Raw genomic sequence first — 27,260 nt, 5'->3', positions numbered from 1 at the left:
AGCCTCTTTCTTCTTTCCTAACTCTTTATAGAATCTTTCCTTTAATTTATCTATATACCATACACTGTAACTAACTGACATACCCTAAATTCTGCTCTTGCAAATTCTCTGTGTTGTTCTCTCTCAAGCTGCTCCTTGTCTCTGAAATGCCTCTCCCTCCATCTTCTTATGGCAAACAGTTCTCTTCATCTTTCACTACTTAGTATGGATATCACCTCCTCCATGAAGCCTTCCCTTAGACTTCCCCATCCCAATATTTGCCTCCTCAGAGCCCACACAGAACTTTTATTTGTACCCTTATTACAGCATTTATCAAAATTGTATACTATGGTTATCAAAATTATATACTATATACCAGTCTGTTTCTCCTACCAGATGCTGAGTTTCCTGAAGGCAGATGAATAAATGCTGCAGAAGATGCATCTCTGCATCCTTTATAATGTTTAACATAGTAGAATTAATAAAAGATATAATATTTTAATGCTGGAAAGGACCTTAAAATTAACCTGGCACCAGTTCATTTTACAGAGTTTCAACAAGACAAAGAAATATGCCCAAAGTCACAGACAACTAGTCATGGGCAAATATGGAATGATAACTAACATCCTGCCCGAGCATTTTCCACTGAAAATGCCTTGCTTAATAAAGGTCTGGTTAACTTAAACTTAATTTTCCAAACTTTATGCACAATTACCTGTCCTTCAGGATTGTGACTTAGAGGGGGTTCACCTTCCAAAGGAGTATCTGAGCTCTGAGATTTTATACTAGGTGCCTGCTGAAAGAAAATGAACACACTTCAAAAATTGAATTCCTACATGGTCTTGTCACATAGTGACAAGAACAATGATCTCTACATTGCATCAAAATGCAAACTAACTGCAGTCATAAAAAAGAATGAGTTATTGTCCTTTGCAGGGATGGATGAAGCTGGAAACCATCATTCTCAGCAACTAACACAGGAACAGAAAACCAAACACCGCATGTTCTCACTTATAAGTGGGAGTTGAACCATGAAAACACATGGACACAGGGAGGGGAACATCACAAACCCGGGCCTGTCAGGAGTGAGGGGCAAGGGGAAGGGAGAGCATCAAGGACAAATACCTAATACATGCGGGGCTTAAAACCTAGATGGCGAATTGACAGGTGCAGCAAACCACCATGGCACATGTATACCTATGTAACAAACCTGCACATTCTGCACATGTATCCCAGAACTTGAAGTAAAATTTAAAAAAAAAAGCAAACTAATATTGATACAAGTCACCAAGTGAGTAATCAGTGAAGTCTCTGGAATGTAATCTAACAGGCAAAATCATCACCTTCTCAACAACCTACCACATCCCCAGGCCTAGGCCTTCCATCTATATCCTTTTCTTTCACTGGTTTATCTTCTTTCAGATTCTTAGAAACAGCTTGCTTGGACAGCAAAGAATTAATTCCTCCTATCTTATTATTATGAATCAAGTGATGGCCAATATCCCGGAACAAGCTCAGTAAACATTTGGTCTGAAAATGAACAAAAAAAGCAATACATGAGACAAACTTGAAAGAAGTACACGTTATTTTTTTACCATTTAGTTTTCCAAACAATTTCAACATTTAACATCAGAGAGAAAGAAGGGACTTGAAAGACTTCATTGTATTTCCCTCCTTCTAGAACAGGTAAAAACACCACAGAAAGTTAGTTGCCTACTATAGCATTTAAAGGATTTAGAGGAGATCTTACGACCTGGCTTGATTCTGGCATCTCATAACTCTTGTAATCAGAATGCTTTTAATCTTTGACACAGAATTTCAAACCAGGCTGGACATGGTGGCTCACACCTGTAATCCCAGCACTTTGGCAAGAGGATTGTGTGAGATCAGGAGTTCAAGACCAGCCTGGGTAACATAGTGAGACTTCATCTCTACTAAAAACAAAACAAAAAAATCAGCAAGGTGGGCCGGGCATGGTGGCTCACGCCTATAATCTCAGCACTTTGGGAGGCCAAGGCGGGTGGATCATGAGGTCAGGAGATCGAGACTATCCTGGCTAACAAGGCGAAACACCATCTCTACTAAAAATACAAAACATTAGCCAGGCGTGGTGGTGGGTGCCTGTAGTGCCAGCTACTCGGGAGGCTGAGGCAGGAGAATGGTGTGAACCTGGGAGGCGGAGCTTGCAGTGAGCCAAGATCGCACCACTGCACTCCAGCCTGGGCGATAGAGCAAGACTCTCTCAAAAAAATAAAAATAAAAAATAAACAATAAAAAAATCAGCGAGGTATGGTGGCACATGCCTGGTACTAGGTACTAGCTACTAGGGTGGCTGAGGTGGGAGAATCACTTGAACCCGAGCAGTCAAGGCTACAGTGAGCCATGACTGCACCACTGCATTCCAGCCCAGGCTACAGAGCAAGACTCTGTCTCAAAAAAGGAAAAAAAAAAAGGCCATGTGCGGTGGCTCACACCTGTAATCCCAGCACTGTAAGAGGCCGAGGCAGGTGGATCATTTGAGACCAGAAGTTCAAGACCAGCCTACCCAACATGGTGAAATCCTGTCTCTACTAAAAATATAAAAATGAGCTGGGTGTGGTGGCATGCACCTGTAATCCCAGCTACTGGGAAGGCTGAGGCAGGAGAATCACTTGAACCCAGGAGGCGGAGGTTGCAGTGACCTGAGATGGTGCACTGCACAGCAGCCTGGGCAATAGAGTGAGACTCTGTCTCAAAAAAAGAAAAAAAATTAAAATTAACATTAACAGGTTGAATTCACTTCTATACAAGAAATAGTATCTAGTTACCACTGCCCTATCAGTTATAATTGGAAGGATAAGGCAAATTTAAAGTTCAAAGCAAACTCTTTGTATGGAAAAATTCAAACTATAGACAAATCACCAGAAAAGGATTTTACAACAATTTTTCCCTAAAATTTCTTTTTTGAAATAAACAATTTTTTAATTAAATAACATGGATGATTCTCAAAATAATTTATGTTGAACAAAAAGAACCAGACCAAAGGAGGCCAGGTGAGATGGGAGGGGTAGACAGAGGTGGGCAAAGGAATAATAGAAGACACAAAAATCTTTGGGGGGTAATGTGTGTATGTTCATTATCTTGATTGTTGTGATAGTTTCACAGATGTACACATATGTCAAAAGTTTAATATTGTACAATTTAAATATATGCAGTTATCAATTATACCTCAATAAAGCTGTTTGAAAACAATCCAACAATATTAATTGTAAATACTAAAAATCACTCACAATCCTGCCACCTCTGTGATAAATACTGTATTTCATAGATTCAAAGACATAAGCTTTCTCAAATTTTAACATCTCTGGGGTATGCTCTATAAAAAGAGTATTTCATATAAGTGGTATCATACAATACATAGTCTTTTGCATCTGCCTTCTTTTACTTAGCATGTTTTTGAGGTACGTCCATGTTATAGCATGTGTCAGTTGGTTCATTACTTTTTTATTTTTTATTTTAGTTATTTATTTGAGACAGAGTCTCACTCTGTCACCTAGACTGGAGTGCAGTGGCACAATCACAGCTCACTGCAACCTCTGCCTTCTGGGCTCAAGCCATTAGCTCACCTTAGCCTCCTGAGTAGCTGGGACTACAGGCACATGCCACCACCCCAGCTAATTTTTGTATTTTTTTTTTTTTTTTTTTTTTTTTTTTTGAGACGGAGTCTCGCTCTGTCGCCCGGGCTGGAGTGCAGTGGCCAGATCTCAGCTCACTGCAAGCTCCGCCTCCCGGGTTTATGCCATTCTCCTGCCTCAGCCTCCCGAGTAGCTGGGACTACAGGCGCCCACCACCTCGCCCGGCTAGTTTTTTTGTATTTTTTAGTAGAGACGGGGTTTCACCGTGTTAGCCAGGATGGTCTCGATCTCTTGACCTCGTGATCCGCCCGTCTCGGCCTCCCAAAGTGCTGGGATTACAGGCTTGAGCCACCGCGCCCGGCCAATTTTTGTATTTTTTGTAAAGATGGGGTCTCACCATGTTGCCCAGGCTTGTCTCAAACTCCTGGCCTCAATGATCTGCCCACCTAACCCTCCCAAAGTGCTGGGATTACAGGTGTGAGCCACCACACCTAGCCCAAGTTTACTACTTTTTTTTTTTTTTTTTTTTTTGAGACAGAGTCTCGCGCTGTCGCCCAGGCTGGAGTGGAGTGCAGTGGCCGGATTTCAGCTCACTGCAATCTCCGCCTCCCGGGTTTGCGCCATTCTCCTGCCTCAGCCTCCCGAGTCGCAGGGACTACAGGTGCCCGCCACCTCGCCCGGCTATTTTTTGTATTTTTTAGTAGAGACGGGGTTTCACTGTGTTAGCCAGGATGGTCTTGATCTCCTGACCTTGTGATCCGCCCGTCTCGGCCTCCCGGTTGGGCACGGTGGTTCACACCTGTAATCCCAGCACTTTGGGAGGCTGAGGCAGGAGATTGCTTGAGCCCAGGAGTTTGATACCAGCCTGGGCAAACACAATGAGACTCTGTCTCTACAAAAAAAATTTTTTTGTTTTAATTAGCTGGATGTGGTGGCCTATGCCTGTAGTCCCAGTTACTCAGGAGGCTAAGGCAAAGGATCACTTTACCCCAGTAGTTTGAGGCTGCAGTGAGCTATGATAGTACCACTGCACTCTAGCCTGGGTGACAGAGTGAGACCCCATCTCAAAAAAATATATATATTGAGATATTCACATATATACAACATACCCACTTAAAGTGCATGATTCAGTGATTTGGGGATTTTGTATCATTAGTTGTTCATTCCTTTTCACTGCAAAATAGTATTCTCTTGTATAGATATACCACATTTTGTTTATCTGTTCACTATCTGCGGACATTTGTATTATTGTGAGCTTTTAGCTACTATAAATAATGCTGCAATAAACATTCACATATATGTCTTCGTGTGAATATAGGTTTTCTTTTTTCTTAGAAATTCCCAGAAATGATTTGTTGGGTTCTATGGTAAGTTTATACTTACCAAAGATATTCTTTTTTGTTGTTGTTGTTATGAGACAGGGTCTCACTCTTGTCACCCAAGCTGGAGTGCAGTGGCATGATCACAGCTCATTGCAGCCTTGATTGCCTGCTGGACTCAAGTGACGCACCTACCTCAGCCTCCCAAGTAGTGGGACCACAGGCATGCACAAACAACATACCCAGCCAATTTTTTTTATTTTTTGTAGAGATTAGAGATGGGGTTTTGCCATTTTGCCAGGCTGGTCTCCAACTTCTGAGCTCAAGCAACCCACCCATTTCAGCCTTTTAAAGTCCTGGGATTACAGGCTTGAACCACTGCACCTGGCCAGATTTTTTATACAGTTGTCTTTTCCAGTATTGAGAGCTGAATACTGAAATTTCTAAATACTATTGCCAAATTGCCTATTTCTCCTTTCAATTCTGTTGGGTTTTGCTTCAAGTATTATGAGATGATTGTGTTGTACTGCTAAGGGTGTATACACTTATAATTGTCCTGTCTTCCTGATGAATTGATGCTTTAATCATTGTGACATCCATTCTGTCTTCAGTAATATGTATTTCTAGTCTTAAAACTATTTTGTCTGGTATTATTGTAGTTACTCAGCTATTACCCTTTCTGTTTCCATAGTATATCTTTTGTACCTTTTTACTTCAACCTTTTGTGTATTTGAACCTAAGGTGTATCTACTTTAAACAGTATATAGTTGAATCTTGATTTTTTTGTAAATCCAATTCAATAATTTCTATCCTTTTATCGGTGTGTTTAGACCATTTATGTACAATAATATTGTTGAAATACTTAGATTTTTATTTTCCATGCTATTTGCTTTCTATATATCATCTGTTTTTTGTTGTTCTGTTCTTCCTTTAACTACCTTATGTTAAGCAAATATTTGTGATATCCCACTTAATTCCTTTGTTGAGATATATATATGATATACACATAAATATATATGTATATATAATATGTATGGACATACACACATATATATGTGCCTATGTATATGTATACACACACAATTTTCTTAGTGGTTACTTAGGGATTACAACATACATCCTAACTAATCACAATCTATTTCACATCAATACTATCTTAATTCTGGTAAAATACTGAAACTTTGCTCCACTATAGCTCCATTCTATCCTCCTTCCTTTATGCTATTATCATATAAATTAAATCTATATGTTAACCCAACAATACAACGAATACTTTATCCAATCATGTCTTCTAAAGAAGTTAAGGGTAAAAATGAAAAAGATCTATTTCTAAACTCCTTTATATTAACTTATATTTAACCATTTCAAGTATTCCTCATTTCTTATGGATTCAAGTTAGCAACTGGTATCACTTCCTTTCAAGCTGAAAGACTTCCTTTAATATTTCCTGCAAGGCATGTTTCCTAGCAACAAATTCTTTCAGCATTTATCTGGGGATGTCTTTATTTTGCCTTTGTTGTTTTTGTTTCTTTTACTGAGACAGAGTCTCACTCTGTCATCTAGGCTGGAGTGCAGTGGCGTGATCTTGGCTCACTATAACCTCCTGCCTCAGGAATTCTCCTGCTTCAGCCTCTTGAGCAGCTGGGATTACAGGTGCACACCACCATGCCCAGGTAACTTTTGTATTTTTAGTAGATACAGGGTCTCATCATGTTGGCCAGGCTGGTCTCAAACGCCTGACCTCAGGTGATCCACCCACCTCTACCTCCCAAAGTGCTGGGATTACAGGCATGAGCCACCGCACCCAGCCCTGCCCTTGTTTTCGGTTGGTAGTTTTTGTGTATGTGTGTTTTTCTTTCAGAATTTCGCATATGTTATTCTACTGCCTTCTGGTTTCCATTGTTTCAGATGAAAAAATCAGCGGTTAACCATATTGATTCTCCCCTGTAAGTGATGAATTGTTTTTCTCCTGTTGCATTTGTGATGTTCTCTTTGTCTCTCTCCTTCATTTGACTACATATAATGTGTATATTTTGGGTCTCTGTGTGCTGATCCTAACTGGGATTTTCTAAACTCCTTGGATCTGTAAATTAATGTTTTCATCAAATGTGGGATATTTTCAGACATTATGTCTTTATACTCTTCCCTGTTGGGACTCTTATTACATATTTGTTGGTTGCCTTCCACCAAGATTGCCATTTTGATGTAGTTTGGCTCTTTATCCTCTAGAAATCTCATGTTAAAATGTGATCCCCCTCCAGTGGGTGACAGCGTGAGAAGACCATGTCTCAAAAAAAAAGGAAGAAAGAAAAAAAGAAAAGAAATGTGATCCCCAATGTTCTAGGTAGGGCCTGGTAGGAGGTGTTAGGGTCGTGGGGTAGATCCCTCATAAATGGCTTGGTGCTATTCTTGAAGTAATGAGTTCTCACTCTGTTAGTTACAAAGAGATCTGCTTGTTAAAAAATAATCTGGCACCGCTCTCCTCTCTTTTATGCTATTTCTCTCACTATGTGACATGCCTGCTTCCCCTTTGCCTTCCATCATGATCATAAGGAGACAGAGTAGGGATGGGACTTGGCATTCAGCTCACCCTCACTGGATAATTCTTTCATGCATTCTTGAGCTAAAGGTAAGGGTAGGGAAGGCAGAGCAGCCCCAGACAAGAAGGCCTCAAACTCCTTAGCTTTTCATGCATTAGTACTTCTCAGCTTGTTGATGCTTTTGGTCAATTTCAAGGATGGTGAAATGACTTTTTGTCCATTTGTCTAGCTTTATAGTTGCTTTTGTGGGGAGATGATTTGTCAACCTCCTCACTTGGCCATAGCCAGAGATATTTCCTTTCCAATGTTTTCTATATATTTTAAAAATTATTGTGAAAAAATGTGAACATATTTATATTTTGACTTTCATTTAACAGACAATCATTTACATTCTCTCATGTTTTAAAATTTTTCATGGAGGATAATTTTTAATATATGCACAATATTCCCCTATCATATGTGTATAATAAAAGTGATAGCTAAAATTTTCTGTGTGCCAACTACATTCCTAGTACTTTATATATTTCATCTCATTTAATAGGTAAAACAATTCTAGGAAACACGTATTGCCTCCATTTTACTGATGAATACAGTAAATGTGAGACAAATTTAGTCACTTGCCTGAAGTCATCCAGCTAGTAAATGGCAGTTCCAAAATTCAAACTCTAGGGTGCCTGAGTGGGTTATCAAACCTCATAACTTTTCTATTATGATTCACTGTTTCCCTGAGATTCACCAAGAGTATCTTCATGTAGAAAGGTTTGGATACATTTCCAATTATTCCCTTGAAATAGTTTCCTAGAAGTAGAAGTCCTATTGGAAAGGATATAAGTATTTCAAGCTTTTGAATACATATGGACAATAAATTTTTTTGCAAAAAGTTTTTACCAATTTACGCTCCTACTAGCAGTGAATGAAAGTTGTTTTACTGAGATTGAGCAAGGATCCTCTTTTTAGAGGCCTGTGCTCCCCAAGCATGGAAATAATGGAAAACTCTGAAGTTCCTTCAAGAGACATTCTAGGCACCCAGCTAGCCCCAGAAATAAATAAGTAACTTAAACAAGAAGGTAATAGTAGCCTAAAACAATAGCCAAGGAAGTTAAAGTTCAAAAGATGTTTGCTTTATAGAAACTAAACATAAACATATGTCCCTGAGTTGTCTTTCTGAGCCTCAGAAAGAACCACTGAAGGAACCACTGAAAGGATCAGATGGCACTCAGATCAGCTAATGGATCAGCCCCCAGCTAAGAGGGAAGTGAAGACTGAACTATATGGTCCTTTGTTCTAAATTTCTTTCTGGGGTGCTTGGAGAAAGTCACTCCCCCTAGCCAGTTAACATTTTTCTACTGACCCCAAATTTTTAAACAAAGCCTCTCTTCCTTAACAACTGCAAATCAGAAAATCTTTGAATCTATCTACCACTCTCAAGCCTCCCTACTCCTGCCTCAACATATCCTGCCCTTTTAAGCTTAAACCAATGTGTAACTTGCATATATTGATTTATGATTTTGCCTGTAGCTTCTGCTTTCCTGAAATTTACCTCTGCCTTTAAAAATCATTGCCTGCAAGCCATCAGGGAGCTCAGGATTTGATAATTTAGCTGCCTGGTCCTCCTTGCTTGACACCCTGCAATGAAAGCCTTTCTTTCTATCACTGCAAACCTTGGTGCATATATGTGGTTTTACTGTACTAGGTGAGTAAACATCAGTTTGGTTCTATAACATTATCACACCTTTGCCACCAATGGGCATTATCATATTTTAAAGAATTGTTGAACTTTTCAAGTAAAATGATAACTATTGTTATTTAAATTAATAATTCCTTGATTAATAAATAAGGCCAGATGTCTCTTCTTATATCTATTGGCCACTGACACTTCTTTTGTGAACTGCTATTTCATGTACCTTGCCCATTAAGAAAAAGTTTGTTATTCTTCTAGATTGAAAAAACTACTATATTTCAGGAATAGTAGCTATCTTTCAGGAAACTACTGTATTTCAGAAACAGTAGCTATCTTTCTGATATGTATTCAAATATTTTCCCTAGTTCTTCAGTTACATTGTAATTTTGTTTATGAAGGTTTATTTTATATATAGAAACGACGTTTTTGGTAAACAAAATACTTTATTTCATACTTTTCACTGCTTTCAAGCCTAGGAAGTTTTCTCTTAATTCATATCTTTAATACTCATTTTTATAGTCTTCACATTTAACTTTATTTAATAAATTCATTTGAAATTTATTTTGATCTATGTTATATGTAACACTTGCATTCTTTTCTCCCATTTTTTTATTTTTAATTTTTTTTGAGACAAGGTCTCACTCTGTCACTCAGGCAGAGTACAGTAGCATGATCACAGCTCACTGCAGCCTTGACCTCCTCAGCTCAATCGATCTTCCTACCTCAGCCTCTGGAGTAGCTGGGACTACAGGAATGTGCCACCACGCTCTGCTAATTAAAAAAAATTTTTTTTTTTTTTTAGAGATGGGGTCTCACTATTTTGTCCTGGTTGGTCTTGAACTCCTGGGCTGAAGTGATACTCCCACCTCAGCCTCCTGAAGTTCTGGGATTACAGGTGTGAGCCACCATGCCCAGCCTTCTTTCCCATTTAACTATCTATAAAGCATTAATAATTATCCTTTTTGTTTTTTCTTGAGATGGAGTCTCGCTGTGTCTCCAGGCTGGAGTGCAATGGCACAATCTTGGCTCACTGCAACCTCTGCTTCCCAGGTTCAAGCGATTCTCCTGCCTCAGCCTCCTGAGAAGCTGGGACTACAGGCGCACCACATCAGGCCCAGCAAATTTTTGTATTTTTAGCAGAGACAGGGTTTCACCATGTTGCCAGAATGGTCTCAAGCTCTTGACCTCAGGTGATCCGCCCGCCTCGGCCTCCCAAAATGCTGGGATTATAGGTGTGGCCTATAAAGTATTAATATTTTTAATGGCTACATATTTCATCATTTTTATTTACTATGATTTACTAAACGTTCCTCTATTAGTAAACATTTAATCTCATTTTTAGTTTTTGCTATTATAGGTTTCAAAAAGTTTTCATGAATATGAGATGTTTGAACCTATTAAATTATGTTCTTAAAATAAATTTCTGGCCGGGCACAGTGGCTCATGCCTGTAATCCCAGCACTTTGGGAGGCCAAGGTGGGGGGATCACCTGAGGTCAGGAGTTCGAGACAAGCCTGTCTAACATGGTGAAACCCCGTTTCTACTAAAAATACAAAAAATTAGCCGGGCATGTTAGCTACTTGGGAAGCTAAGACAGGAGAATTGCTTGAACCTAGGAGGCGGAGGTTGCAGTGAGCCGAGATCGCGCCATTGCACTCCAGCTTGGGCAACAGAGTGAGACTCCATCTCAAAAAATAAAAATAATAAATAAATAAATTCCTATAAATGTGGCTTCTAGTTCAAAAGATACTGATGTAGAAACAGTTTATTACTCAGTTAGTGTACAACTAGATGATGGGGTTTTCATAAATTTATTATTGAAAAATAGCTGTCCTAATAACAGTGACATAATAATACACTTTTGTTATTGTTGTGTGTTTTACAAAGCCTCATTTTCTCTTAGGAAGCAACATGATAAAACTGACTTCTTGCTTGAATATATGATTTTAACATTTTTACACCTAAAAATGGAAAAAAAAACATATTCTAGTTCATTAATTACCACATGGATTTCAGTTTTTCCATATTTAACAACAATAGACTTTTTTTTTTTCTTTTTCTTATATATATATTTTTAAGACAGAGTCTTGCTCTGTCGCCCAGGTTGGAGTGCAGTGGTGCAATTTCGGCTCACTGTAACCTCCGCCTCCGAGGTTCATGCAATTCTCCTGCCTCAGCCTCCCGAGTGGCTGGGATTACAGGCAGCTCCAGCCACCACACTCTGCAAATTTTTGTATTTTTAGTAGAGATGGGTTTTAGCCATGTTGGCCAGGCTGGTCTCCAACTCTCAGCTGCCTGCCTCAGCCCCCCACAGTGCTGGGATTATAGGTATGAGCCATCACACCCAGTCACACTTATAATGCTAAAAGTTTTGTTTTTTTTTTTTTGAGACGGAGTCTCGCTCTGTCGCCCAGTGCACTGGCGCAATCTCGGCTCACTGCAAGCTCCGCCTCCCATGTTCACGCCATTCTCCTGCCTCAGCCTCCAGAGTGGCTAGGACTACAGGTGCCTGCCACCACACCCGGCTAATTTTTTGGATTTTTAGTAGAGATGGGGTTTCACCATGTTAGCCAGGATGGTCTCGATCTCTTGACCTCATGATCCGCCCACCTCAGCCTCCCAAAGTGCTGGGATTATAGGCGTGAGCCACCGTGCCCGGCCTATGCTAAAAGTTTTATACCCAAATTTATTGAGGTAAAATTTAAGTACAATAAAAATAAACCATACATATTTAAAGTATATAATTTCATCAATTTTGACATATGTGTATACCTATGAAACCATCACCACAATCAAGATAACCATCATTTCCATATCCCTAATATTTTCCTTTCATTCCTTTGTAATCCATCTGTCCTTCTATCCCTGTTCCCAGGTAACCATAATCTGCTTTTTATCAATATAGATAAATTACTTTCCCAGAATTGCATATAAATGTAATTATATAGAATGAACTTTTCAAGACCCTGTCTCTATATAAAAATTTTTTTTTAAATAGCCAGCCACAGTGGTGCACATCTGTAGTCCCAGCTATTCAAAAGGCTGAGGCAGGAGGATCCCTTGAGCCCAGGAATTTGAGGCAGTAGTGAGCTATGATTGTACCACTACACTCCAAAGCGAGACCCACATCTCTTAAAAAAAAAAAAAAAGGTACTCTCTTTTCTCCCTTTTGTCTAGCTTCTTCCATTTGGCATAATGCATTTGAGATTCATCCGTGCTGTTGCATGTATCATTAGCTCATTTCTTTTTATTGTTGAATAGTATTCCATTGTACAGAGGTACCACACAATTTGTTTTTCTATGTTCTCTGTTAACCTGTTGATAGAGATCTAAGTTTTCAGTTTTTGCCTTTTCGTTATCCTAAATTTTTTAAGGTCCAATGCAGAATGACTATAAAGCTATATATTTAATATCCTAGTATACCAACTGGTTCTAAATATCAGTTGTAAAGATGTATATGCTAAAGATGTAAGTAAACAGATATATAAAGGATAAATTACCATGATGCTGTTTATGCAATTTTTTCTTACCTTTTCATGGACTACACTGTCCAGGTAAGGGTAAACATGAAAAGCTCCCCGAATTCTCTTCACACCTGGATACAACAATGGGACCATATTAACATAAGCCACACCATGAAACGAAAGCTGACCTTCTTCATCAGTCTAAAGGAATAAAACCAGAGAGTTATTAGTGCTATAAGCAATATAATATAAGGTATGGAGCTCTGACTCAGCAGTTCAAAGGCCTGGTTTTAGAAACTAACTCTACTACTTAGCCAGTTACATGACTTTGGATCAGTTACATAAGACATTTTGGGCCTTCTTTATCATCAAAATGGGTTCAATAATACCATGATCACTGAGAAAATGCATATAAACAGTGTTAATAGTAAAGGCAGTAGTTGAATCAATACAAACTTAAATTAATTGACAATATATATATTCAACCAAAAAGTCAATTTCACCATGTGGCTTCCTAGGAGAAAGTGAAGCTTTATAAAAAACAACAACAATAACAATAACAAAAAACTTAAAAGGAATCAGAAGCTATGGCTTTTAGCTTTAGTTCACAGACTCATACAAATAAAAGGGACCTTACAAATTATCTGGACCAGTGATGACAAATAGGCTTTAACTTATATCTAAATTCTCATTAATTGGTGGAGGTGTTTTAGCATAGTTGGTTGAGAAAAATTATCTGCATTTATCTTGGTTCAAACGGAAAGAGTGCTTTGATTGATCAGCATTATCCACCATGGATGAAGGCGGATGAATGACAGTCTCCTGTCATGTATTTGCCATACTTGATTTCATCTAAACTTTCATTGCAAAGATGAAGAACATGTTAATAAATATATTTTAACAGCGTTTTTTAATGGTTGTACGGTTTGCCACAGAAAATTTTTATAGGGAAAAAAATCAATTTTGTAAAAGAAAATAAATTCCAAGCATAAAAGTACCTCTTTGATTTCACCTATTATAATAATAATTGGCAACTAGATTAAAAAGTCTTATGCTCGGCTGGGCGCAGTGGCTCACGCCTGTAATCCCAGCACTTTGCGAGACTGAGGCAGGTGGATCATGAGGTCAGGAATTCGAGACCAGCCTGACCAACATGGTGAAGCTCCGTCTCTGCTAAAAATACAAAAATTAGCCGGGCATGGTGGTGTGTGCCTGTATTCGCAGCTACTCAGGAGGCTGAAGCAGGAGAATCACTTGAACCCAGGAGGCAGAGGTTACAGTGAGCCGAGATTGCACCACTGCACTCCAGCCTAGGCGACAGAGTGAGACTCCATCTCAAAAAAATTAAAAAAAAGTCCTATGTTCATGTGATAACAGATAGTTTAGAAATCTCAGGAAAGTTTGCCAATACTTATATACAACAAAGGGAGAAATGGTTACATAGTGATAGTATTTTTATTATGTGAAAAGCCTATGTTTAAAGTCAGCCAAACAATTTAGATACTTATTAAATGTCTGCTATTTGCCATACATCATGCTAGGTACCATGGAGGATGCACATCAGCCTACTACATGACCCCTACTCTCAGGGAGTTTATGAACAAGCAGAAGAGACCAGACATGCACAGGTAAAACAATAGATAACATGTACTAGGCTCATCAAAGCTAAGCCTTTTAAAAATAGTAGTATATCTAAGATTCCTATTACACTAATTAGCAGGCTAAAACATTTTAAGTAGGCAAGTTTAATCTATGGTAAAACTATTGTGAAGGGCTAAAGAGAAATAGGATATCTGGTAATAAAGCCTAGAGAGTTTTTAGTGAACAACGGGGAACTAGGGTGGCCAATAATCCTGGTTTTTCCCAGGACAGAGGAGTTTCCTGGGACATGAGACTTCCAGTGCTAAAACAAGTGAAGTTCAGGGCAAATCAGGATGAGCTAGTCACCCTTGGGAGAACAGCTATATTAATTCACATTTTCTTTTGGTATCAGAATTGAAGCAGAATAACAGGTCGGGTCTGATTCCACATTTCTTATACAAATAGTTTTGAGGGGGCATATTTACCTTTTCAGTTTTGCCAGCTTTCCCTTTGGGTACAGTGACCAGAGGAACTCTTGTGATCTCTACAGGCCAAAGCCGGCAATCGGCAATTCGCTTCTGAAAACTGCAAATCAAGAATCAGTCCATTAGCATTATATGTAAAAATAAAGTCAGTATAATTTAGGTTAAAGGGAAATATTCTCTTTTATTAGGTAATATAGAGTATACATATATAAAAATAGCGAGGCTGGGCTCAGTGGCTCATGCCTGTAAATGCCAGCACTTTGAGAGACCAAGGCAGGCAGATGGCTTGAGCCCAGGTGTTCAAGATGGTCTGAGCAACATGGCAAAATTCCATCTCTATGAAAAATACAAAAAATTAGCTGGGCATGGCAGTGAATACCTGTGGTTCCAGCTACTTGAGGAGGCTGAGGTGGGAGGATGGCTTCAGCCCAGCAGGTCAAGGCTACAGTGAGCCGTGATGGCGCTACTGCACTCTCACCTGGGCCACAGTGAGACCCTATCTCAAAAAAAATTTAAATAAAATACATAAAAATTTCTTACTGGGTTGGTGGTTTTTAAAACTTTCCCAAACCTATAACATTCCAAAAATAATTCTGCTCAACTTCTAGTGAGGCAAATTGAACACTTTTAGAGCAATTTAGCAATATGAATCAAAAACCTTCAAAAATCCATAGTCATTCACTATAAATTCTACTTGTAGTGATTTATTCTAAAGAAATAATCAGACAAGTTTACAAATGGTATAAAATTGGTTATTTCTACTGTGAAAATAGTATCCAGTTTCAGCTCCAACACAGTTTTGAAGTAATCCCACCAGTCCTTGCAACAAGAAAAATGTTGACCAAATTGAAATAAATAACATTTCTTAGATCCAACATAGAATTGAGGTCACAAGGCAAAAACTGCCATCCTGAAATTGAGAAAGACAGGAAAATACAGAGGATCACAGCTGCAGTCAGCTTAAAGACAACAGAAGCCAGTGGTGCCAGCAACCGGTAGAAATAGTTTAATGGTAATTTTGACAAATTGTTGGAGACTGAATGTAGACTAGCTGGGAGTGAAAAACTCCACGGGGCCCACTGTTAAGGGTCCCCATACTTACATAAGTTTTAAATCCAGGAGCCCCACCAAGTTCTCACAGTGAAGATGGAAGAAAAATACCCTCATATTTCAGGCAGGGAGAGAAGAAAAGTAACCATTTTGAAATATGGCCGCAGCATTCTCCCTATCAAAGGGTTGACCTTTAAGGGAAACTACTTTATCAGATCCTTATCTGATCTCAGGGAAGGGCATTTAGACAACTCCAACCTGTCTAGCTTCCACAGGGATAGGAGGAAAAAAAATTATGAAACACTTCTGAAAGTCACAGCCCAGGGACCCAAACCTATTTACTGAGACTTCATCACAGGTAATAGAATACTTCTCCCCAACAATTTGCCACTACATCAACAGAGTTTCAATATAATAACAATGAATTACAACTGAGAGGGCTACACACCACTCTATTAGAGAAGTTCTTGGGCAAATCCAAAGACAACAGGGGAGGTCGGGGGGAAAAGGAAACTGAAGCCTCTGGCACTTACAACTATAGCAAACAAGAAACACAACCCAGCTCCTAACCAGATTAACATAAAACCTCACACTAAAAATACTAGTTACCTCAATTCCTATTACCCAATATATAATGGCTAGCTTCCAAATTAAAAGGCTATAAAGAATGCTAAAAGGCAAGAAAAAATATAGTCCAAATAGATAAAGCTACTATAAGACCTAGACTAAGATATGACATAGATTTTGGAATTATCAGATAGGAAATTTAAAGTAACTATAATTATATTAAAGACTCTTAAGGAAAAAGTAGGCAACATGCAAGAACAGATGGGTAATGTAAGCAGAGATGGAAACTCTAAGAAAGAATCAAAAGGAAATGCTAGATATCAAAAACACAAACAAAAATGAATAATTCATTTGATGGGCTTCTCAGTTGACTGGACATGGCTAAGGAAAATAAAATCAGTGAACGTGAGTATATGTGAATAGAAACTCCCCAAACTGAAATGCAAAGGAAAAAAAATGAAAACAAAAAATCATAACAGAATATCCAAGACTTGTGGAACAATTTAAAAAGGTGTAATTAGGCATAACGGAAGAAGAAAGAAAAGAGCAGAAGAAATATTTGCAGTAATAATAGCTAAGAATTTTCCAAAATTAGCTGACAGACACCAAACCACAGATCCAGGAATCTCAGAGAACACCAAGCAGAGTAAGGACAAAAACAAACAAACAACTATATCTAGGCATATCATTTTCAAACTGCAAAAAAGAAAATCTTGAAAAAAAAACCAGAGGAAAAAACACTACCTATGGAAGAACAAGGGTTAGAAATACATTGGACTTCTCTTCAGAAACCATGCAAGCAAGAAGAGAGTAGGGCAAAATATTTAAAGTTGTGAAAGAAAAACCCACCAACTTAGAATTCTGTACCTACTAAAATTATCCTTCAAATGTGAAGGAGAAATAAACCCTTTCTCGAACAAACAAAAATGAGAGGAGTTTCTGGCCAGTAGACCTGCCTTACAAGAAATGTTAAAAGTTTTTAGAGAAAGGGAAAATGACATGGGTCAAAAAACTTGTATCAACATAAGAAAGCGCATCAGGAAATGTCATAAATGAAGGTAAAATAAATTTGTTTTTTTTATTCTTAATTGATCTGATAACTATTTGTTCAAAGGAATAATGACAACAATGTATCCTCAATAAAATATTAGCAAATCAAATCTAACAATGTGTAAAAAGAGTTATACACCATGACCAAGTGGGGGACCAGGGGTATATAAAAACTCTCTAAAACATCTGCTCAATTTTTCTGCTCGATTTTTCTATAAATCTTAAGCTGTCCTAAAAAATCAGATATTCATTTTTTTTTTTAAGTCAGAGTTGTTCATTCAGATTGTATATATATTGGTAATCCCTCAATTGTCATCTCTAAAGACCAGGTCATTGTGACAAAGACTGATAGTTACCTACACAATATGTGTACCTGTTCTTTACTAATTAAATCTTGATTTAGCCTGGGTGACAATGTGTTCAACTAAAACATTTTATTGTCTAGCCTTCTTGCATCTAAAGGTTGGCTAATGAGACATAAACAGAAGTTGCCAGATTCCAGGAAGGTTCCACAAGAGGGGTTAAGACAGCCAGCATGTGTCCTTTTTTATCCATAACCATTCTCCTCTTCCAAATTTCTGCCAGAAATGTGAGTGTGCAAGCTGGAGCTCCAGCAGCCACCTTTGCACCATGACACAACCTTGTGGATGGAAGTCACGTAGTAAAGAAGCTAGAGCAAAAGGAAAGATGGAGCCTGGATATCTAATAACACTGTGTAATCATCATACATACCAATTCTGGACTTTCTTTTTTTTTTTTTTTGAGATGGAGTCTTGCTCTGTCACCAGGCTGGAGTGCAGTGGCGTGATCTCGGCTCACTATAACCTCCGCCTCCTGGGTTCAAGCGATTCTCCTGCCTCAGCCTCTCGAGTAGCTGGGACTACAGGCGAGCACCACCATGCCCAGCTAATTTATGCCCAGCTAATTTATGCCCAGCTAATTTTTCTATTTTTAGTAGAGACAGGGTTTCACCATGTTGGCCAGGATGCTCTCAATCTCTTGACCTCATGATCCGCCCGCCTTGGACTTTCAAAGTGCTGGGATTGCAGGTGTGAGCCATTGCACCCAGTCGACTTTTTTTTTAAGAGACAAGGTGTCACTCCATTGCCCAGGCTGGAGTGCAGTGACTCAATCACAGCTCACTGCAGCCTCAACCTCCTGGGCTCAAGCAATCCTATCACCTCAGCCTCACAAGTAGTAAGACTACAGGTGTGTATCTGCACCAAACTAATTTTGTGTGCGTGTGTGTGTGCGTGTGTGTGTGTGTTTGTGTGTGTGTGAGCCAGGGTCTTACTTTGTTGCCCAGGCTGGTCTTGAACTCTTGGCTTTAAGAGATCATCCTGTCTCCCAAAGTGCTGGCATTATAGGCATGAGCCACCAGGCCCAGCTCAGACTTCTTTTATACAAAAGAGGAATAAGCATTCACCTTGGTTAAACCACATTATTAGCTGTTTCTGTTATTAGCAGATGAACACAACGTCACTCTAATATATAGATGTGATAAATGAAAGTCTCAATCTAAAATCACCTTAACTCAAATATAAATAAAACTAACAAAAGTAACATTTCTTCCCACCTACCAGCCTTTGTGGATTAGACATATTTCCTTCCTCTTCTTACCTGACCACTGCAGAAGGATCAAGGTAACAGCGACTTTCCAAGTCCCAAATAATCCTTTTCTTTATGCACTCTGCTTGATTCCTAAATTCACTGTCCTGTAAAATATAAGATAAAGACTTCTGTTCTCTGTATCTGTGCCATGATTTCATTCTGCTCCATCTATAGGGCATTCTTTTAATGGATTTGTTCACAATACTTTTCTTACGACTACTATTACTACTATAAGTATGACTACTATTGCAACTACTACCACCATCTTAAAATTATGAGTACTTTATTAATAAAGTATATAAGATAAATTACATATATAATAGTTACATTGATCCGGTACTAAGATCCAAATACTGACTAACATAACCCCAATCAATGATTCTCAACTCTAGATGTACATTAAAATCATCTGGAATTTTTTTTTTTTTTTAATAACACCTGGACCCGGTGCAGTAGCTCACACCTGTAATCCCAACACTTTAGGAGGCCAAGGCAGGAGTACTGCTTGAGGCCAGGAGTTTAAGACCAGGCTGGGCTACAAAGTGAGACCTCCATCTCTAAAAAAATTTAAAAATTAGCCGAGTGTGGTGGCATGAGTCTGTGGTCCCAGCTACTCACGAGACTGAGGCAGGAGAATTGCTTGAGCCTAGGAGGTTGAGGCTACAATAAGCCTCAATAATCACACCATTGCATTCCAGCCTGGGTAACAGAGTGAGACCCTGTCTCAAAAAAATAAAAAACCAAAAAAGCAAAAAACACCTGGCATTGGTACTATTTTAAAAGTAAATTCTTACATAGTTTACCTGGGTTAAGGCTTGGCCATTGTCATTGTTTTCAGTGCTTTCCTGGTGACTGTAATGTGCAGCCAGGATTGAGAATTAACAATCTAATCTAAAACATAAAATATAATCTGAATGTCTAAAATAAAATGTCTGATCTAAATTCAAATAGAAATCTAAGAAAAGTATGAATTTTCACTAATCACAATGGTGAGAAAAGATACTGCGCAGTGTTTTTCCAATATTCCTAGCCTCATCTCTACTATTTTATATATTTAGAGTCAGACAATGAAAAATAATTCAACTATCCTTATTTTACAAATTATTTTATTAAATGTTTCCATCAGTTGATTATCAGCTCATTCAAGAAACATCTGCAAGTGTGTTATACTATTTTCTATGCCCTTGACAAATTTGTGGTAATTTATATAATTAATAAGTATATTAAAGTATGTCCATACAATGTCACATTATATAGCAAGTACAAATAAAGAAAAAGAGTGAGACTGCTTTTTATGTAATGTGGAAAAATCTCAAATATACACAACAAAGTAACACAAAGAAAGTGCATATAGTGTGTTTAAGTATGTACTCTTTACATTTGTGTAATAAAAATGATAGGGAAAGAATATATGTATGTATTAGTGTATGCATATATATATATGATTAAACACAACTCAGTTTTAAAAAATGAAAAACCGGCAGGGCGCAGTGGCTTGCGCCTGTAATCCCAGCACTTTGGGAGTTGGAGGTGGGCAGATCACTTGAGGTCAGGAGTTTGAGACCAGCCTGGCCAATATGGTGAAGCCCTGTCTCTAATAAAAATACAGAAATCGCACTTCATAACACGCTGTGCGTGACGTGAGGGGCTCCTGTGGCAATGGCGAGCTAAAAAAGACCCTGCATCTCCAAGACAATCCTAAGTCAAAAGAACAAAGCTGGAGGCATCACGCTACCTGACTTCAAACTATACTACAAGGCTACAGTAACCAAAACAGCATGGTACTGGTACCAAAACAGAGATATAGACCAATGGAACAGAACAGAGTCCTCAGAAATAATATCACACATCTACAGCCATCTGATCTTTGACAAACCTGAGAGAAACAAGAAATGGGGAAAGGATTCCCTAGTTAATAAATGGTGCTGGGAAAATTGGCTAGCCATAAGTAGAAAGCTGAAACTGGATCCTTTCCTTACTCCTTATACGAAAATTAATTCAAGATGGATTAGAGACTTAAATGTTAGACCTAATACCATAAAAATCCTAGAGGAAAACCTAGGTAGTACCATTCAGGACATAGGCATGGGCAAAGACTTCATGTCTAAAACACCAAAAGCAACGGCAGCAAAAGCAAAAATTGACAAATGGGATCTCATTAAACTAAAGAGCTTCTGCACAGCAAAAGAAACTACCATCAGAGTGAACAGGCAACCTACAGAATGGGAGAAAATTTTTGCAATCTACTCATCTGACAAAGGGCTAATATCCAGAACCTACAAAGAACTCAAACAAATTTACAAGAAAAAAACAAACAACCCCATCGAAAAGTGGGCAAAGGATATGAACAGACATTTCTCAAAAGAAGACATTCATACAGCCAACAGACACATGAAAAAATGCTCATCATCACTGGCCATCAGAGAAATGCAAATCAAAACCACAATGAGATACCATCTCACACCAGTTAGAATGGTGATCATTAAAAAGTCAGGAAACAACAGGTGCTGGAGAGGATGTGGAGAAATAGGAACACTTTTACACTGTTGGTGGGATGGTAAACTAGTTCAACCATTATGGAAAACAGTATGGTGATTCCTCAAGGATCTAGAACTAGATGTACCATATGACCCAGCCATCCCATTACTGGGTATATACCCAAAGGATTATAAATCATGCTGCTATAAAGACACACGCACACGTAGGTTTATTGCGGCACTATTCACAATAGCAAAGACTTGGAATCAACCCAAATGTCCATCAGTGACAGACTGGATTAAGAAAATGTGGCACATATACACCATGGAATACTATGCAGCCATAAAAAAGGATGAGTTTGTGTCCTTTGTAGGGACATGGATGCAGCTGGAAACCATCATTCTTAGCAAACTATCACAAGAACAGAAAACCAAACACCGCATGTTCTCACTCATAGGTGGGAACTGAACAATGAGATCACTTGGACTTGGGAAGGGGAACATCACACACCGGGGCCTATCATGGGGAGCGGGGAGGGGGGAGGGATTGCACTGGGAGTTATACCTGATGTAAATGACGAGTTGATGGGTGCTGATGAGTTGATGGCTGCAGCACACCAACATGACACAAGTATACATATGTAACAAACCTGCACGTTATGCACATGTACCCTAGAACTCAAAGTATAATAATAAAAAAAAAAAAAATACAGAAATCAGCAGGGCATAGTGGCGTGTGCCTGTAATCCCAGCTACTCAGGTGGCTGAGGCACGAGAATAGCTTGAACCCAAGAGGCAGAGGTTGCAGTGAGCTGAGATAGCGCCACTGCACTCCAGCCTGGGCGACAGAGTGAGACTCTGTCACAAACAAACAAACAAACAAACAAACAATAATACCTTGAGATAAAGGAAAAATAGCAGTGTCTTCCCAACAGATTCTAGTTCTGAAAATAACAAGACTTTGAATACTTCCTGAAAATCTGGACTTCTAAAGATAAGAACTTTTATCGGCCGGGCACAGTGGTTCACACCTGTAATCCCAGCACTTTGGGAGGCCGAGGCAGGCGGATCACCTGAGGTCAGGAGTTCAAGACAGTCTGGCCAAACATGGTGATACCCCATCTCCACTAAAAATACAAAAATTAGCCAGGTGTGGTGGCAGGTGCCTGTAATCCCAGCTGCTTGGGAGGCTGAGGTAGAAGAATCGCTTGAACCCAGGAGGCAAAGGTTGCAGTGAACCGAGATCACGCCATTGCACTCCAACCTGGGCAACAGGAAGGAAACTCCATCTCAAAAAAACAAAAAAAGAAAAGAACTTTTATCCCTGATGTTTATTATGCTGATGTCTGAAGATATTTTATAACCTTTGTATATCTGAGAATCAAGTGAAGAAACCTGCAGTTTTGCCATCATGAATAGACTAATGTAAATGGGGTAATGTTGGTAATTTTGTGTTGCTTTCTTATAAAAACATTTGACCTTGAACAACACAATTTGAATTGCCCACTTATATATATGCGGAATTTTTTTTTTTTGAGACAGAACCTTGCTTTGTTGCCCAGGCTGGAGTGCAGTGGTACGATCTCGGCTCACTGCAGCCTCTGCCTCCCGGGTTCAAGCGATTCTCATGCCTCAGCTTCCTGAGGAGCTGGGATTCAGGAGCACACCACTATACCGGCTAATTTCTGTGTTTTTAGTAAAGACGGGGTTTCACCATGTTGGCTGGGCTGGTCTCAAACTCCCGGACTCAAGTGATCAGCCCGCCTTGGCCTCACAAAGTGCTGGGATTACAGCCACTGCACCTGGCTCATATGTGAATTTTTTTTTTTTTTAGACAGAGTCTCACTCTGTTGCCCAGGCTGGAGTGCAATGGCACGATCTTGGCTCACTGCAACCTCTACCTCCCGGGTTCAAGTGGTTCTCCTACCTCAACCTCCCAAGTAGCTGAGATTACAGCTGTATGCCACTACACCTAGTCAATTCTTGTATTTTTAGTAGAGATGGGGTTTCACCATATTGTCCAGGCTGGTCTCGAACTCCTAACCTTGTGATCCACCCGCCTTGGCCTCCCAAAGTGCTAGCATTACAGGCATGAGCCACCACATCGGGCCACGTGGATCTTTTTTAAACCAAACATGGATTAAAATACAGTATTTGCGGGATGAAAACCCACATATATGGAGGGCCAACTTTTCCTATACATAGTTACTACAGGGCTGACTGAAGGACTTGAGTATGCACGAATTTTGCTATTTGCAGGGGTCCTGGCAACAATCCCCCAAGTATACCAAGGAATCACTATACTTTTTCGTTTGTTTTGTTTTTGAGACAGAGTCTCGCTCTGACACCCAGGCTGGAGTGAGGTGGCACAATCCTGGCTCACTTCAACCTCCCCCTCCCAGTTCAAGTGATTCTTGTGCCTCAGCCTCCCAAGCAGCTGGAATTACAGGTGTGTGCCAACATGCCCAGCTAAGTTTTGTATTTTTAGTAGAGACAGGGTTTCATCATGTTGGCCAGGTTAGTCTCGAACTCCTGATCTCAGTGATCCACCTGCCTAGGCCTCCCAAAGTGCTAGGATTACAGGCATCAACCACTCCGCCCAGCCAAGATGACTATACTGATTTTTTATTTGGTGAGTCAGTCCTGAAGTCTGACTCCCTTTCACAATTTCCAAGGAAACCTTTTCTTTACTTTTCTAAATGCTTCTGTCTCTGAGTCTTCCTCTGACTTACGTATTTCCCTTTATATACATAAGAAAGTATCTAGAAGGAAACACAAGAAACTGTAACAAAGGTGATGACTGTCACAGAATCCTTGGTCTGTTGCTTTTCCAGCAGAAAACCTCTGTGACTGGTGGCACCTTTGCCCAAATTTTGGTTGGGCCTGGTAGGCTCGTTTCACCCACTTGGCCTGGCAGGCTATGCTAGGCTTGCATACTGGCCAGGATCCCACGCCTGCCAAGGGTGAGCCAGGCATGGAGCATTGAGGGGTGTGTGAGTAAGCGATCATGGGGTCTGGCCATTGTGCACAGCCAGGCATGCTGGCTGCAGCAGAGCCAGAAGCTCCAGGCACCACCATAGGTGGCAGCTCCCTGTGAGGCTGTGGCTGAACCAGGCATACTGCAAGCAGCTTCCATAGCTGGCACCAGGGAATGTGGTGGTGCTCAGAAGCTTGGAGACACCAGAAACTGAAGAGCCCCTGGTGTCACAGCCCTGGCTCAGGGAGCGCCTAGGTCTGGGCTTCCCAAAGGACCACAACTCTTCTCTCTTCTCCCCTTTTTGTCACCCACATTGTGATGAGCAAGGGACATGTTTCAGCCCTGTTTGTGTTACAGCTCTTTCAGCCCCACCATTCTGCAGGTCCTGAGTTCTTGTTTTGCATCCAGGAAGAATGAGGTACACAGACAAGTGGAGGGTGAGTAAGGCAAAGCGGTGCTTTACTGAGCAACAGAACAACTCAGAGGAGACTCACTGAGTAGTGGTAGCTCCTCTCTGCAGGCAGGTAGTCCTGACAAGTGTCCAGCTCTCAGGAGAGGGGAGACCCACAGTGGGTAGCTCCTCTCCACAGGCGGGACGTCCTGACGAGTGTTCAGCTCTCAGCAGAGAGGAGACCGACAGTGGGTAGCTTCTCTCCACAGGCAGGTCATCCCATCCTTTGCCTGAGTCGGGTTGAGTCCTGGGTTTTTATGGGCTTCAGAGGGGAGGAAGTGGATGCTGATTGATCCATGGGAGGCCATGGGTGGGGCCAGAAAAGTACCGTAAGTTCTCATCCCGGTCCATGGGAACTAGCAGCCTGGCCCCCGGACCTAAGGCAGTCCCTGGCCTGAAGGTGGGGTTTCACTGGGGACCTGCCCCTTTTCGCCCAGGAGCCTGTGTGCCTCCTGCTGCCATCCACAGTGCCCTGGCTGTTCATGCTGAGGGGTGCCTGCAGGCCCATGCCAAGCTGCCCTCAGTGGCCCCTTGGACTTTCTCCCATGCTCATGGGTGCCCAAAGTCTGGAGGGGGATCAAGATGGCAGAGGGTTGGTTTGTCAGCACTGCCCTGAGTACATGCACACCTGGCCAGGTTGTGACAGCACTGGGCTCAGCCACAACTTTGCTCTGAAATTGGAGTAGGCACCAGGAGTAAGCAGAGGCCAGGCATCAGGAGCAGGCACTTCCAAGCCTGTGGGGGCAGGAGGGCTTCCCAGATTCCGAGAGTGCAGCAATGCCTGGGTATGCAGCTGTGGCTGGGCAGCTGCAGCTGCACATGGGAGGGAAGGGCTCCCACTTGTTCCCAGCTCCTGCCAGCTCCATGGAGCGTGTAGGCCCAGCCAGGACTCCCCCACTGCAGCCAGCATCATGGCAGGAGCTGCTCCAGAGTGGCTACTGCTGCCATCGCTACTAGGGTAATGAGATGGGGAGGAATTAGAAGGAAGAGACATGACTAGAGGGACACTTTCACTGCATAGATCTTCGTTTTTAATTTTGACAGTAACTGATAATTACCTATTCATAAGTCAATAAATTTAAAATAAAATAAAGAGTATATGTGATATAAATTATTTTGTTTTCTGGACTTAAGAAGTCAGAAGATAGCTGAATCAGAATTAGATACGTGTTTTATTTTGGCATGTAATTATTTTGACAGGTGACAAATGTATATAAATTAGAGTAATTCACAAAATGTTTTATCATCTGTCAGTACACTAAGTTTATCACAAAAACCCGTATATCAGGCTCTCACCTCAGGATGGTTGAGTTCTCCTTCTTCTTCTTCATAGGGACCACCAACAATGAATGCATCAGGAATGTTATTAGCTCCTGGAGCCAGAATGTTGGCAATTGGCCACTTTTTGGGCCGGGGAACAGGTTCTCTTTCCCCTCCAAGCTTCAGAGTTCCATTCTTAAATAAAATGGGATAGTCCTTCTACAGAAATAATACCATACGTCAGGAAAGTTTGTAAAGGACTTTGAAATGGACAAGAAGATTAATCAAGTCTTTTCAATGGAATGCTGAGTGTTGTCAAACATACCCCTCTATGATTAATCTGATTCTAGAGAGCAGCCTGTGCCTTTCATTGTCTTTGCACTATTTTACAACTCTGTAACTTATAGACATTTGATAATAATGCAAATTATTCTGGTTCATAAATATGCAGATACAGTTTGTCCAGTGGCAATGTAACTGATTATTTCCCTGAAGCTAATGACAAATTTTGAATTATCGGCAAATTCATTTCAGCATTCCTGATGCCTATATACTCCTTTTTTTTTTTTTTTTTTTTTTTTTTTTTTTGAGACGGAGTCTAGCTCTGTCGCCCAGGCTGGAGTGCAGTGGCGCAATCTCGGCTCACTGCAAGCTCCGCCTCCCGGGTTCACGCCATTCTCCTGCCTCAGCCTCCCAAGTAGCTGGGACTACAGGCGCCTGCCACCGCGCCCGGCTAATTTTTTCTATTTTTTGTAGAGACGGGGTTTCACCATGGTCTCGATCTCCTGACCTTGTGATCCGCCCGCCTCGGCCTCCCAAAGTGCTGGGATTACAGGCGTGAGCCACCGCGCCCGGCCCTGATGCCTATATACTCCTTTGAACTCATTGTCACATTTTACTGATTCCCTCACTAATAAGTTAACTAAAATCTTGGACCAACTTTTGTGTTATTTATTTTATATGAGAGTTGTGTTTATACCTGTTTTAAAATTATCCTTTAGAAAACAAACTAAAATCTGGCAAGGGGCTAAAAATATAGGCATTTTCATGTCTTATAATTTATCCAAAGAATACTTGCAGTAGAAAATTGGTAAAATATATAAGTAGGCAATCTATAGAAGAGGAAATTAGAACATCCAACATTTAAATAAAAA

General features: G+C 40.2%; 1 protein-coding gene across 5 annotated transcripts in view; it reads right to left on the bottom strand.

Annotated features, from left to right (window-relative positions):
* The window catches only part of CFAP70 (cilia and flagella associated protein 70), a 107,787-nt gene that overhangs the window by 58,485 nt on the left and 22,042 nt on the right, over positions 1 to 27,260 (bottom strand). For 4 of the 5 annotated variants that reach the window (XM_073019060.1, XM_073019057.1, XM_073019058.1 and 1 more), the window contains 6 exons: positions 26,143 to 26,325; positions 18,951 to 19,045; positions 14,664 to 14,763; positions 12,664 to 12,798; positions 1,339 to 1,509; positions 695 to 775 (listed from right to left, as the gene is read on the bottom strand). In XM_073019060.1, coding sequence (XP_072875161.1) covers positions 695 to 775; positions 1,339 to 1,509; positions 12,664 to 12,798; positions 14,664 to 14,763; positions 18,951 to 19,045; positions 26,143 to 26,325 — 765 coding nt within the window. The remainder of the gene's footprint in view (positions 1 to 694; positions 776 to 1,338; positions 1,510 to 12,663; positions 12,799 to 14,663; positions 14,764 to 18,950; positions 19,046 to 26,142; positions 26,326 to 27,260) is intronic. The other variant, XM_073019059.1, reaches the window with a different exon arrangement.

Source organism: Chlorocebus sabaeus, chromosome 9, assembly GCF_047675955.1.
Source record: "Chlorocebus sabaeus isolate Y175 chromosome 9, mChlSab1.0.hap1, whole genome shotgun sequence".
In the NCBI taxonomy this organism is placed as follows: Eukaryota; Metazoa; Chordata; class Mammalia; order Primates; family Cercopithecidae; genus Chlorocebus; species Chlorocebus sabaeus.
This window is presented reverse-complemented; position numbering and strand designations above follow the sequence as displayed.